The sequence below is a fragment of the Schistocerca piceifrons genome, chromosome 1, assembly GCF_021461385.2.
Source record: "Schistocerca piceifrons isolate TAMUIC-IGC-003096 chromosome 1, iqSchPice1.1, whole genome shotgun sequence".
Lineage (NCBI taxonomy): Eukaryota > Metazoa > Arthropoda > Insecta > Orthoptera > Acrididae > Schistocerca > Schistocerca piceifrons.
This window is the reverse complement of record NC_060138.1, coordinates 855303325-855318808: the sequence shown is the minus strand read 5'-3', so window position 1 is coordinate 855318808 and position 15484 is coordinate 855303325. Positions and strand designations below refer to the sequence as shown.

Below are 15484 nucleotides of genomic sequence, written 5' to 3'. Positions count from 1 at the left end.
CCACAACAACAACAACAACAACAACAACAAACAACCTTTTACCACCCACCGCCCTCCACTGGCTCAGATGATGCAGGTGCTGAACATTTCAAAGAAAACTTGAGTCTCATTTCAAGTAGGTACATCATTCATACAAATATAGTTGGTGGTGACTTCAATGTACCCTCAATATGTTGGCAAAAATATGAGTTTAAAGTTGGTGGTAGGCATAAAAAGTCTTCCGTAATCACACTGAGTGCTTTCTGTGAAAATTATTGTGAAAATTATTTTGAGCAATTAGCTCAGTAGTCCACTTGAAGTGAAAATGGCTACAAAAACTTACTTGACCTCTTAGCAAATACTGACCATCATGACATATACAGGGGATAGTGACCACAAGGTTGTTTTAGCAAGACTGAATACTGTAAAATCAAAAGCCACCAAAATATACTCAAAATATATCTGTTTAAAAAAAAGCAGGTAAAAACTTTCACGACGCCTTCCTAAGGCATAGGCTTCATATCTTCCAATAAGACTAAGTGTATACCAAAAGTTGTTTAAATTCAAAGAAATAGTATCAGTGGCAATTGAGAGATATATACCAAATAAATAACAAGAGATGATACTGATCCTCCACTGTACACAAAACAGGTTGCAACACTCTTGCAGAAGCAATGAAAAAACATACCAAATTGAAAAGAACCAAAAATCCCCAAGACTGGTAGTGTTTTACACAAGCTCAAAATTCAGCATGAACTTCAGTGCAGGGTGCTTTTAATAGTCTGCACAGTGAAACTCTGCTTCAAAATTTGGCAGAAAATACAAAAAGATGCTTGTCATGTGTAAAGTATATCAGTGGCAAGGTGCAACCAATACCTTCACTGTGCGATAGTAATGGTAATGTTACTGATGATAGTGCCACTAAAGCAGAGTTACTATCATGGTTTTCTGAAATTCTTTCGCCAACGAAGACAAAGTACATTTTCTACAGTTTGAATCGAAGCCAACTGCCAACATGAGTAACTTCGACATACTGTAGTAGCTTAAATCACTTACTAAAGGCAAAGTCCCAGTACAGATTGTATACCAGTTAGGTTCCTTTCACAGTATGCTGATAGAGTAGTTCCATACTTAGCAGTCATATATGACCACTCACTCATTGAAAGATCTGTACCTAAAGACCGCAAAGTTGCACAGATCACACCAGTACTCAAGAAATGAAGTAGCAGTAATGTGCTCAACTTCAGACCCATATCACTAATGTAGGATTTTAGAAAATAATGAATTACCTTGAAGAAAATTATTTACTAACGAATAGCCAACACAGATTCAGAAAATATTGTTACTGTGAAACACAACTAGCTGTTTGTTCACATGAAGTAATGAGAGGATGTCAGATTGTTTCCATATTTCTGGATTCCTAGAAGGCTTTTGACACTGTTCCTCACAAGAGACTTCTAATCAAATTACATGCCTATGGAGTAGCATCTCAGTTGTGTGACTGGATTCATGGTTTTATCTCAGAAAGGTCACAGTTCATAGTTCCCCAAAAGAGTGTTATAGGCCCTCTGCTGTTCCTGGTATATATAAATGATTAGTAGACAATCTGAGCAGCCCTCTTAGATTGTTTGCAGGTGATTCTGTCATTTACCATCTAATAAAGTCATCAGATGCTCATAACCAATTGCTAAATGATTTAGTCAAGATATCTGTATGGTGTGAAAAGTGACTATCGACTCTAAATAATGAAAAGTATGAAGTCAGCCACGAGTACTAAAACGAATCTGCTACATTTTGGTTACATGACGAATCACACAAATCTAAAGGCTGTGAATTCAACTAAATACTTAAGGATTACAATGTGAATAACTTAACTTGGAATGATCACATACATAAAGTTGGGGGGAAAGTGAACCAAATTTATTAACAATTAGAAATTGCTAGACTGCATGCACTATGCAAGTCTATTCTCCTTTGCAGTACTGCTGTGCGGTGTAGGCTCTGCATCAGATAGGGTTGATGGAGGACATCAGAAAAGTTTAGAGAAGGGCAGCTCATTTTGTATTATTGTGAAATAGTGCAGAGAGAGTGGCTTGGGTATGATATGTGGATTTGGGTGGCAACCATTAAAACAAAGGCTCTTTGGTGCAGCATGATCTTCTCATGAAATTTCAATCACCAGCTTTTTCTCCAAAAGCAAAAATATTTTGTCGGCATCCACATACATAGAGAGAAATAATCATCATAATAAAATAAATCAGAGCTCACCTGAAAAGATTTAAGTGCTCATTTTTCCCACACTTTGTTAGAGGGTGGAATGGCAGAGAAATAGGTTGAAGGCGGTTCAGTGAACACTCTGCCATGCACATAATTGTGCACTGCGGACTAATTGTGTATATTTTGATGTATTTTAGTAATTAGTTTAGGAGTAAAAGAGACCACTTACCAAGCAGCAGAAACACACACACACACACACACACACACACACACACACACACACACACACACACACACACACATGCGCATTTTATTAATGACTATGATTTTGGTTTCATAAGGAAAAAGAAATTTGGATTAGTATAGTGGTTTTGTAAAGAACTGAGAAATTTAAGTGTCTTGAAGGACTTTGTAATACCTGCAGTTATCGTCTACTTTCCTTAGCTAATGCTTTAGAAGTGGCTACTTTTCGAAATATCTCTTCAAAAATTATTTTAAACAGTGTGCAGAACTTAGAGAACTTAGCATCTACATCATTTTCCATATATGCTTCATTTCTGGTTTGATTCACAAATGACCTGGAAAAAGTTTGTACTTTATTTCCGAGAAATTCCTTTTGCAGGTTTTACCAAGCCTCTCTTTAGCTTTGTCCGACAATAATGATCAGAAAGGCCAAGCTCTGTAATAAATAGTTTATGGTTTTCCCTGTCAGTATCTGTAAGTACATGGTCTAAGGCAGATGCTGAAATTTTTGATACCCTATTAGCAGAATTTATCATTTGTGCCCTGCCTGGCTGGGAGCTGACATGCTTTCCAGGACATATTTAATTTGTTGGAGAAAGTGTCCATATTACCATTAGGTAAGAGGCACACTCATGGAATGATTAACTTCTTATAGATGTGTAGCTTTGTCAGGTAAGTGGCTGTCAATTCAAAATTGTTATCTATACGAATCGTGATCAGATCTTCTCTAGCTTTAAAACATGTCACTTCTGATATAAATACATGTTACCCCACCCATTAAGGCAGTTCTGCCATAGCAACTTGCGCATTTATATTTCAGTAGCACTGTATGCTGCATTTTATTACCTCTGCAATTGTGATTTGTAATGCAAGCCACTATGCTGTTCAAAAAATGTAATTCAGTTTCAAACTGGTGTACTTTGTTTTTAACAGACTTCACGTTTTGAGAACAATAGATAATTCTGAACAAATTTCTTCAGCGTTTGTGCACCCTAGTGTAGTACATTCTGTCTTCTGTGTACCCATTGAAGAAATGTCTTAACTGGTTGAGATATTTTTAAGGGTGGGGAGCTTGTTGTCATGGTTTATTCTAAAAAAGTCTGGTTCTCGTACCCATGGCAACAGATTTTGACCCACTTGTGGGCTCACAGCCACCTACTATACTGGCACTAATTAACTCCATTAATCTTCCTGTCTCCTCACAGTTCCCACTGGCACCAGTAAAATGAGTGCCTGGTCAGCAGTCATCAGCGCCATCTCCAGCTTCATGTTGATTTGTCATACAGCACTGCCAATACGAGGCTGATCATGCTGCCTGAACAATTCAGTGATGCTCACATTGATACCACCAGTTAGGGAAGGTATCTTGCTCATGTCACCACATATTTTGTATGCCCTGTCTGTATGCAAACTGTTCCCTATCCTACCACTACCTATCACATTTTGTGAAATCTTTACACAAGGCCCTAAACCCTCCGTCAAGTGATCAAGCCCAGCACTTGGCTTGAAAATGCTGGTGACCTGAGACTCCTCTCCTAACTTCCCCTGTAATTGAGGGCCTACACTTCTGCCATGACTGCTACCTAGCTGCAGTGTTTTTCTGGTATTTGTGCTTTTCCTATCCTTCCTGCTCATGAGAAAAGGCTGTGCATGTTTCCTACTCTTACACTACCTTGGAGCTTCTCCAGTCTAAACTTTGGCTGCTGGAACCTGTTGCTAGTAGGTACAACAAAACTTTTCAGACTGTGTCCTCCTGCTAGCTTTCCTATCAACTACCAGTTCCCAGCCACCCTATTTACTGCTGCCTTCCTTTATCCTCACTAGCTCTCTCATAGTTTGTTCCTAAAGTGCCCAAATGGTATAGATCTTTCCTTTCCTGCTCCTCTGTCAATCTGTTTCTGCTGCAGATTTTGCAGTTCCAGGAGATGGCCTCAGTGACTTCTCCAGATTTCTCTCCCACACTTTTGCCGCACGCAGTTGACACACAAGACAAATAAGACAAATACACCTTTATTACAGAAAGTCATACTCTATTTCGGCATCAAACTTTATAATGCACTACCAAAATCCACAAATATTATGATAATAGACAGGGACAATGTCATACCAAGTATGAGGGATTACTTGGCCAAGCACTGCTTGTATACAGTGAGGGAGTATCTAGGAAAACAAAATTGTACACCAATTAAGATTGTATTTATAAAGTATGCAGATTAATTAAACATTGTGTACTGTTACTTTTTGCTGAAAATGAAGTTTGTAGAAGTTGAATAAATGTGTATAGTAGTTAAGGAATGGTCCAATATCTTTTGTACACTGTGCAGTTCTAGATTTATAGGACCAATAAATAAAATAAAAGGAAGTTATTGAATATTGTGCCTATGGGAAATAAAGAGTGTTCCAAAAAGAACTGTACATGTTTGAAAATTCATATAAATTAATTCATAGTACCTGCAAGGTGACTGTAGTGTCAATTTGAGGGAAATACATCAAGTTTTGTCTTGCATAGTTCGCAAGTGCTGAATCGCACCGTAAGGAGCACTAACGGCATTTGCATTAAAGATGGCTGCTTGACCGGACCCAAGCATGCTAGCTGTGTGTTTTGGTTTGAAGAATTGAAGTTGGCAACAGCAGTTCAGTGTAATTTCCGTACCAAGTACACTAAAGATCCTCCTAGTAGGCCTACAGTTTATGAGTGGTATAAATGTTCTGTAGAAACAGAGTGTTTGGTAAGACATGGTAAATCATTAGGTCGTCTAAGCACATCTGACGACGTCATTGAGCAAGTGAGACAACGTTTTGTCAACAGCCCTGTGAAATCAACCAGTGTGCATCTCGCAAACTGCAAATCCCACGTATGACTGTTTGGCGTGTGTTAAGAAACCATTTACATTTGAAACCATACAGATTGACAACTGCACAACCAATAAAAGACACTGATAAAATTGCTCGCAAAAACTTCTGTGTGGATATATTAAATCGATTACATGAGGATGAACATTTCTTGGACAAAATCATCTTTTCTGACAAGTCGACTTTTCACTTAAGTGGCAATGTTAACACACATAACTGTAGGATTTGGGGTAGTGAAAATCTGCGTCAAACATTGCAACATGTTTGTGATAGCGCTAAACTGAATGTGTTTTGTGCATTGAGCATGAACAAAGTGTACGGCTCCTTTGTTTTCTGAGAGAACTATTAATGGAGTAGTGTACCTGGATATATTACAACAATTTTTGATACCACCGATTGATGAGGATGACCAAGATTGAAATTTTTACTTCATGCAAGATGGTGCACCACCCCACTACTTGACTGATGGCCGGGATTTTCTCATTGACTGTTTTCCAGGTCAGTGGATTGGCCGTGATCCGCCAATTGCGTGGCCCCATGTTCCCCAGACCTGACACAACTCTTTATTTTTATTTTTATTTTTTAAATGAGTATTCATCAAGGATGTCATGTTTGTACCTACTATGCTGACTTCTCTACCTGAACTTAGAGCAAGAATTTACACCACCACTGAGCAAGTTACACCTGCAATGCTACAGGGTGTTTGGGAAGAAATTGATTTTCAGTGGGATATGTGCAGGATAACTAACAGAAGCGACATACAACATCTTTAGTTTAAGATAAAAAGAAAAAAAAAAGATGTGTTTCCCTACAAAATAACACTAAACTCAGCTCTATATCTTCTTTCAATAAATTTATATGAATTTTTAAAGTTGTAAAGTCATTTTTGAAACACCCTGTACATGTGCACAGTGCACAAAATGGAATTGGCTGGTATCTATGCTGGGAGATAAGGGACTGCTAGGAGAAACACCAAGGAGATAACATAGAAGAAGTGTGCAGGAGATAATATAGAGGAAATGTGCAGGATCCAGTGATGGAAAAATGGGTTAGTTGCAGTGGAATAAAAAGGTACCAGAGATCGTATGGAACTAGTGATAGGTTTCAAGGGAAGAAGTAGGTGGAACCTGTAGTAGGGAAAAGGAAAAATGTAAGTTGCAAGTTGCAGAATATGTGGATTATGAAGCAAATGTAGATGCCTACCACATTATGTCACACAGTATGCTCAACAAGTGGGTGATCTAGTTGCCCCTTGCCCATTGTCAGTGGGAGTGTATTCATGCCAGCATATAATTGGTTCTTGGGCAGACCTATTTACAATGTTGTGCAGTGTTTATGGCAAATTTGATGAATCACACAGCTGTATACAGGTTGCTCTACTTTTGATGGGGTGGGAAATGGCAGTGATAGGATTGGAATAGGAGAATGTGAACAAATGTGAGGGACAGGCCTTGCACTGGGGCTTTCACAGGAATATGACCCATGGGGTAAGAGTTTGAGAACATGAGTGATGTATTAATGGAGAAGGGTATTATGTAGTTCTTGTGCACAATGGAGTACTAATTTGGAAACAGTGAGGGATGAGAGGTTGTCAAAGCCCTTGTGGAGGTCGTAATTCATCTGTTCCAGTTCTGTGTGATGTAGTGTAATGAAGTGAGTACTTTGTAGCTGGCCAGCACACACCTGAAAAGTATTATTGGATATGTGTGAAAACAAGTCACACACAATACCTCTTCACAGTCAAAGCAGCGATGGTATTGTCTTTCTATGAATTTCCCAAGGAGGCATTCAGCATAATGTGGAAAGGAATGCTTGTCACAAAGAAGAAGTGAGAAGTTCTTTAGGACTGAGAGTAGGGCATCAATACTGAAGCCAGATCATAAAGATATCACAGTGGGTTTGAACAAATTGAAGAATTTATCATTCACAGTGGAAAAAATATTAAACTAAGCAAATTGAAAGCTATATATGGTGCTGTTAGATGTAATTTGAAATAGGAAATGAAAATAAAAACTGAGATGAAATTTTTCATATGTGTTACTATTGTTGCTTTTCTTTATTGAAGTTAATCATGGTAATTAATAAAAATAAATAAAACTTTATACAGACAACAGAAACGAAGTCTCGTTTTAACAAGAGGTATACCCTTGGCTTCCTAAACCTTTGTAGGGAACTTCTAGCTGGATTCTGCATCCCCACATCAGCAACACAACACAAAAATAGTTAAATGTGAAATATGAAGTAATAGAATAGAGGTCATGCAGATGTATCTGCAACATTCATGCCCTTAGATTAAGACAGTGTTGTGGCATGCGAAAGGGACTTTGGTTTCATAAGCAAACACAGGTCCATAATGAGAAAAGACTCATTTGCTATAGACACTGCCTGTAAGAAATAAAGCCAGAGAGTTTACATTAAGATGTAAGATACGAGATGAAGTAGTCGGAAAGGAAATTAAAAATTTTTTTTCATCAGTGAAAAAGTATATTCACAAAGCACTGACATCAAGCTTGTAGATCTGATTAAGGATGGAAGGAAGGAAGAACATTATATTTTAAAATTGGATTGTACAGCAGCAAATCAGAAAGTCTTTGCCACATTTTTTTAAAGCCAAATTACAGCTGTAAATATGAAGTCAACATATCCATTCAGAGTGCTGGACCTTTCATGGTTTGTGCCGGCCTTATCTGCCCATAGCTCCAACACATAGTGCTGCTGTCAGTTTTAAACTTGGCAGATGTGCTTCACGTGTCCACGGCATTATAACAATGAGGTGTGATTTATTTTCACTGGAGCAAGGTACAAATGCCCACTGAGATCTACAGGGAAATGCAGCCCACATATGGGGAAAACTGTCTCACTTTGATAACTGTCAGTAATGCTGTAGTAGTGCTAGTAGTGGTGTGAGTTCAACAAAAGTCCTGAAGTCTTGCATGAAAATGAGCAGTTGCGGAGGCTACGTTCATCACTGATTGACGACAACATTTCCAGCGTGGATGCAATGGGAAAGCAGATCAGGATGTGCACATTACAGCCATTTCCCGGGAGCTTAGCGTATTGTGTGGGAGGGCTTCATTCATGGGTCCTTAGGTTACCAGAAGGTTTCATATCGATGGGTGCCTAAGCGGTTGGATGACATGATGAAAGGCAAGCAAATGATGTCTTCAATGCATCATCTGGAATGGTATTCCTAGGAGGTTGAAGGTTTCCTGAACCACATTGTTACTGACAATGAAATGTGGATACTGGATTTAATGCCATAATCCAAGCAGCAGAGCATGCCATGGAAAATCCAGTGTTCATCCATGACAAAAAAAGGGGGGGGGGCAGTTCAATTGTGGTTCCATAGTCAGCCGGACGAATTCCACCGCAGGGGGATCTCAGATTTAGTGCTGCAATGGGACAAATGTGTGAACAGGTGTGGGGACTATGTGGTAAAATAGTGTAAGGTACATAGAATAGCATGTATATTTGTCATTACCTGCTTGTACCTTATTTTGGCTAATAAAATATAGGGCAAAGACTTCCTGAGTTGCCCTCATATTGGCGATGTCCTTGTCAAAGGAGCCATACCATCATTTGTGTTAAGTGATTTAAGGGGACCATGGAAAATCTGAATTAACGTACCCTGAAGGGAATTTGAACAACTATCCTCCAAAATAAGAGTATGTTGTCTTACCACCATAGCACCTTGCTCAGGGGTCTGATAAAAATAAATATCTTATATGGAAAGGCCATGTTGTTCTAATAGGAACCAAACTATGAAACTTGTTTATTTCGTTCCCAGTATTAAAAGATCACAGGCCAGATTAAAAAATAAAGAAAGATGACTTATTTCGTTCCAAAACTGTCACTGTGGCATATGACTGCATTGTGGGTCAGGTCCAGCCTGTGGTACTACCAATTAAAACTATTTTTGTACCTGATGGACATCCTTTCTTCACATGTCTTTCTGTGATGTCTTTTAATATTATATTCTTCTTAGCAATATTTGTAATTATACATTGTTATTTAACTAATATTGTTTGTGAATTTGGCACTGAAGTAAATCAAGACTTGGACCGAAATATTTTTTGAGAACTTCAGCTTGTAATTATTTTAAAACATTTTGGCAGACAGAAAATATTGAGGTAACTGTCCTTCACATGCCATCATGCAGTTCTTAGAAATTTTTTTTGTATAAGGGGCGTTTAAAAATAAACGAGCTAGAGGCATAATTACAGAAACCAATACTTGTATGTTAGAAGTATTGACCCTGGCTGTTGAGACACTTGTCCCACTGTGACATAAGACGGTGAATGGCTGTCTCATAAAATTCCCGGGGCTGCAATGCTAACCAGTTCCACACGTTCAGCTTGGTGAATCGTTTGCCCCTCAGAGCCTTTTTAAGGAGATCAAAAATGGAGTAATCACAGGGAGAGAGGTCCAGACTGTATGGAGAGTGGCCGAGAACATGCTATTTGAATTTCTGCAGGAGTGCCGCGACTGTGTTGGCCTTATGAGGCTTTGCATTGTCGTGGAGCAGAATGACCCCACGGGTAAGATTGCTTGGTTGTTTTGATTTGCTTGCTTGTTGAAGGGTGGTCAAGGTTTGCGAGTAATGCTGGGCATTCACTGTTGTCCCGTACTGCTGGAAGTGAATCAAAAGGGGGCCATCTTGACAAAGAAGAACGTTAGCATAACCTTTCCTGCACTTGTGTGGGTGGCCTTGGCTTTTTTTTTTTGTGTGGTGTGATGACGCTGGATGCTTCCACTGGAGACTTTGTTGTTTCAATTCTGGTTCAAAGTGATGACCACTCGTGCCAAGAGCGCATTCCCTTCCCAAGCATAGTGCTGCAGATGAGCAAGACAGTGGGCCATTCAGAATACTTCCTGTTGTGGTTGAAGAGTGTGGGGCACCCATTGGGCACACACTTTGCGCATGTGCAGTCATTCCTTCATGATGGTGTGAACATTTCTGACACTCAATGCAACCATGGCAGCTATGGCTTTCACTGTCACTCGGTGGTCTTGGGTAATGAGTGCAGCCACCAGCTGGACGATGTCATCAGTAATGCAGCGTGGTGCTCCAGACCGTGCATCACCAGCTAACGACACCCGTCCTTCCCTGAAGCCCTTGTGCCACGCCTTGACCCTTGGAAGGGACCTGCAGTGTTCGCCACACACTTGTGACATTCGTTGGTGAATGTCTGTTTCTCCTCCTCCTCCTCCTCCTCCTCCTCCCATTATCAGAAAATGAACAACACCTCTTTGCTCTTGTGTTGACACCTGCATGTCACTGTTTGCAATGTGACTGGCAGCATTGGACGATTGATGCATGCTGCTGCTAGCTCTGTATAGTCACATGAATGCACACGTGCCCTCTAGTGACGTGCTGTAAACTTCAATGCTCTGGTCAGAACCACACCTTGTTACACACACCACAATATTACACTCCTGTCACCGGTTTTTGCATTCCAGACTCGGGCTCATCTCTTTTTGAAAGCTCCTTATATTTAAATGAATACACTCGAGCAATGTTTAATTATTTGAAATTTACTTGTGATATGTCACTCTAACATATTTGTTACAGTCTGTGACAAAAAAATGAGAACCATTGCTTTATTTTAACTTGCCAGGTGTATTTTCTGCATGGCACTGCTGATGCTTTTGATTAAACTATCTTCATAGATTTTCTTCATTGTGTATTTCAGGTCCCTGAAAATTATATTTCTAAGGACTTTTTTGATGCAGTGAGTGTCTACATAATACCAAAGGCACAACTCCAAAGAAGTACCATTACAGTGTAAGTTACAATGCAACAATAAGGACTGCAATGTACTGGGAAATTTGTTTCTTCTATAAACAGTAATTTGAATGATTGCACAGAAATGGTGTAGTAGTGAATAGTGGGGTCAATGTACAACTAATTTCTATTAGAAATCCATGGTCTAGGTGCAAACACGGCATTAATGTACATTGGGAAATGAGAAGTATCACTAACATGTAGTTCATTGAATTAGTCAGTCAATCATGCACAAAACTATGTGATGGTTAAAATTCATGAGACAACAGATTCCTGGGACAGCTGAGACTGTAAATGTTTAAGGCAAACTGTTTTTCAGTGGTCTGATTCTCACAGATGTGCTAACACTGTTGTAATGTTGTAGAGACACAGTGTAAGAAATAACACCAACCAAGTTTTATTCTACTCCCACATGAAGAGATCCACAGTAACACTGAATGACACATAGAGCAATGCTAAGTCTCATAACTATAGAACACATCAGTAAAAAATCTCGTAAGTGAGCATACAATAAGTAAGTAAACATGGCACAGCACTTACTACACCATCTGTCCAGGTTGCAAGATGACTTCTCTAGGCTTTGCATCATGTGTCATCTGATTACGCATGCAATATAGGGCTACAACAAACATTTCTTACTGCACAGTGCTCCAGCTCTTCTAGGTATTTTTAAGTGCACCAGTATAAATTTCCTCCAGTGCTGTGGACATCTTTACATGTGCTTACTCACAAACTCCTGAATGCTATTAAACACATTGACACTCACTCACTTTTGTATATCTGTCAGATTTTTGTTCAAAATTTCACAAGATCGATTCAAAGGTCAATCCACTTGGTGTGAATGAGCTTTTGTGGCTTCTTGTTGCTGTTTCAAACAGAATTGCATCTATTTGTTATTATAATGTAATTTTGTAGTTAAAAGAAAGTATACTCGTCAAATGGAGACAGGAGAAACATATATATGGTCCAATCGCAGTAATATGTGCACCAAGAGATGGGAGGTGGCAGCACTAGCAGTGGAGGCTATATAAAGCATGTTGACAGGACACTGAAAACAGTGCAGTTGTTGTATTGTGTAAGCAGAGTGCTTTATTTGCCATTCAAAAGGGCATGATCATTGGCTTTTGGGCCAAGAGTGGAAGCCTTCCTGAAGCAACATAGTTTATCAACTGTTCATATGCTGCCATGGTTAAAGTATACCAAGCATAGAAAAATGGCATTATCCAAAACCGGTATAAGGCAACTACTGTGCACAACAGGCCATATATGACATAAGTGAGTGACCGCTGTGGAGATGTGTGTGGGTGAATAGACACGCGACTGTTGTGCAACTGACCACCCACATGAACCAAGGGGGCACCAACAGCGTCTCCTTGACCCTTCAGTGAACATTTTTGCATATGAACCTCTGCAGCGGGCACGTGTTGATGCATCCATGCTGACTGCTGTTCATTGACAATGAAGGCTGGAATCTGCATGCCAGTACCCCAACTGGACATCCACTGAGTGGCAACCGGTGGCCTTTCCAGGTGAATTTTGTTTTATGCTCCATCAGACATATGGTCATCAGCGTGTACTGCATGAAATGTCTGAAAACAAACAATCTGCAAATTAAAACAAGTATGTTTTTATCCTTGAGGGGCCATGTCCACCACTACATGCATTTTGTTTTTCCTCAGCATGATGGGTTCTACCAGCAGGACAATGAAAAGTCGCACAGCTCGCAGTGTATATGTGTGGTTCGAAGAGCACCAATGTGAGTTTACTATACTCCCCTGGCCATCAAACTTGCCAGATTTAAGCCCAATTTAGAATCTGTGGGATCACCTTGATTGGGACGTTCATGCCATGGACCTCAACAGAGAAACCTAGCACAGCCTCATTGGTAGCTTCTGGAACCTCGTTGACTCTCTTCCTGTATGTCTTGCAGTTGCCTGTGCTACAATAGGTGGTTATCCAGGCTGTCACATTAATGTGACTAGACTGAGTAGCAAGATTAAGTAAATGTGCAAGCTTTCAAAGACAGTGGCTCCTTCTTCCAGTAGAAGGGTTGACGGGGAAGGAAGAGGGATGCAGGAACAGCAATCAATCTTTCTTTCTCATCCCATCTGGTAAGTCTCCCATGATATGGGGTTCTGAACATCATTTCCGAACTCTCCCCAATTTCCGTAACCTCAACAGTCCTTTTCCTTCGTCCCTCTTCCTTCTCCTTCAACCCTCCTGCCCAAAGGAGGAGACATTGGCTCTGAAAGATTGCACATTTGCTTAAACTTTTTATATGTTTTATCCTGCAGCCACATGGTGAGTAGATTTTTTATTCATCTACTTACATCATATTTTCAAAAATTATTTTCACTGATATGTGAATTATTTGTCAAGGTTGTCATCAGTGTGTCATCATTGATTTGCTGTTGGACTAAGTTGAGTAACTTTAATTTTTGCAAAGAAAATGGCACATCCTAATGATGACACAGAGGCAGAGATACTGTAGATTCTAACTGTGATTGTAAGATTGTGTGTATTTTCTTTATGTTATGTGGCAGAGGATCACCAGCAGTACCATTTGCAAGATTCATAAATAACTATAGTCAAATGATCCCTCTTTGTAGCATTTAGCTTTTTTAACTGACTCAGTTTCTTTTACAAATGAGATAAGACCTTCCTTTAAATTTTAATTAAAGGCATGCTGTTATTTATTAAACAGCTTCTTGTTTGTAGCATAGAAAGAGAATTAGCTGTAATGAAGGTAAAATGAAAACTGGAAAAAGTCTCATGGCTCCATTTTTATTTCCAGTGTATTGTATGATTTGAAGGTGCTTGGCTTTCCAGTTCGAATTGACAACAAAAAATATGCCAGAAATGCTTACCATTACAACTTGTGCTTTGTATGTGATGCATGGGCCCGCACTGTCCAATATGAACCTGTTGTTAAGAAGCTAGCAGATTACTTGGTAAGATGTTCTGTGATTATATTGTAGAATAGACTTGCAAATTCCTTAACAGATGTGTTTTTCTGTAATGGCTGTTAAGTTTCTTGTGCTGTCCAACATATGGTCACAACTGTTGTTTCGTGTATCGCTTGGGCTACACTCAGTCATATATTACACACACGACCTTTCACAAATTTGCCCTCCGGCACCACTCTGCAGCAAGTTGTATCTTTTATTCCACATGATATGACATAAGTAATTGTCTTTCGTTCTTGAACATGTTTTTTAAAGATCAAAGTAGAGGACATTATTATCTAAAATATCTTTAACAGAATTTATAGTGCACACAACTTAAATATTTCATAGACTGAACTTACTAGTGAAGTGAGCACAGGAACCATCTTTTGAACAAAATTATTTTATTGTCTTTCCAGTCCCAGATGAAACAAATTATATCTTGGTTTTGGCTTCATAGAAAGTCATCAAATGATTAAGATAGCAACTCTTAAATATCTGGGAAGATACAATAACAATTTGATTAACTTGAATATTGTGGTTTTATATTTGAAGTGATGTGTAATGTTGAAGCATTGGGTGACAAATATGTATCAGTGGAATAGTTGAATGGAAATTGCGGTGATTAAATGCGTAGTAGAATAAACTAATACTAAAACTGTAGTCTTTATTAGGAATTAAATCAGATAAAAATACTGAACTAACTGCATTACCATTTGCTGATGATAAGGTAATACTACAAGAAAGTGAAGAATGGCAGTACATGATTGTTGTGACTCGCCGATCATTCAAAGCACCGCTGCACATTTATGCACGTCCTCTACGTGCGGCGCTGTCTGCCAGCCATGCAGCAGCTGCGCCACATACGCGGCCAGCCGAGCAGTGGTCGCTAGACTGGGGATCAGTGCTCATTGGAATGCTAACGTGTACACAAGTCTTGCTTGTCAACTTACTCTGTGACTTATATGTGTTGTGTCGTTCTGAAATATATTTGTTAAACTTGACGTTACAACAATTGGCGACGAGGTAGTGGATTTTTCCTGTTCACCGTTGACCCACAGGGTTCCATGGCTACTGTCGAGAAACTATTGCAAAATCTCCTTGAACAGCAAACGCTTCTAACAGCGGCGATTCGCAATTTTGTCACGGTGTCAAATGCGGGGCGTTTCTCGTTGTTGGCTGTACCTCCTTTTCCTCCTTACGACGAGACGGCGGAAGACTGGTCTGATGATGAAAAACGTCTTCGACAGCACTTCTTGGCATTTCATGTCACGGACGAACAACCATGTAAGTCTCTGTTCCTTTCCAGGATTTCACTTCAAATGTATCGGTTGTTGTCGCAATTGGCTCCTTTGAAGGATCCTGCATCTTTGTCCTTTGCTGAAATGTGCTTACTTCTGTCTGTCTATTTTCAAAAGCAAACGCATGTGGTAGCCTCTCGTGTTGCCTTTTATCGTTGTCA

The 15484-nt window shown here is 39.5% G+C and overlaps 1 protein-coding gene across 2 annotated transcripts in view; it reads left to right on the top strand.

Moving 5' to 3' along the window:
• LOC124715699 (GATOR complex protein NPRL2-like) overlaps positions 1 to 15484 on the top strand; it is a 110215-nt gene that overhangs the window by 29449 nt on the left and 65282 nt on the right. The window contains exons 2-3 of one of the 2 annotated variants that reach the window (XM_047243115.1): positions 10986 to 11077; positions 13872 to 14028. The exons of the other annotated variant lie outside the window; for it this stretch is intronic. Of the exons in view, the coding sequence (XP_047099071.1) occupies positions 10986 to 11077; positions 13872 to 14028 (249 nt within the window). The remainder of the gene's footprint in view (positions 1 to 10985; positions 11078 to 13871; positions 14029 to 15484) is intronic. 2 annotated transcript variants of the gene reach the window in all.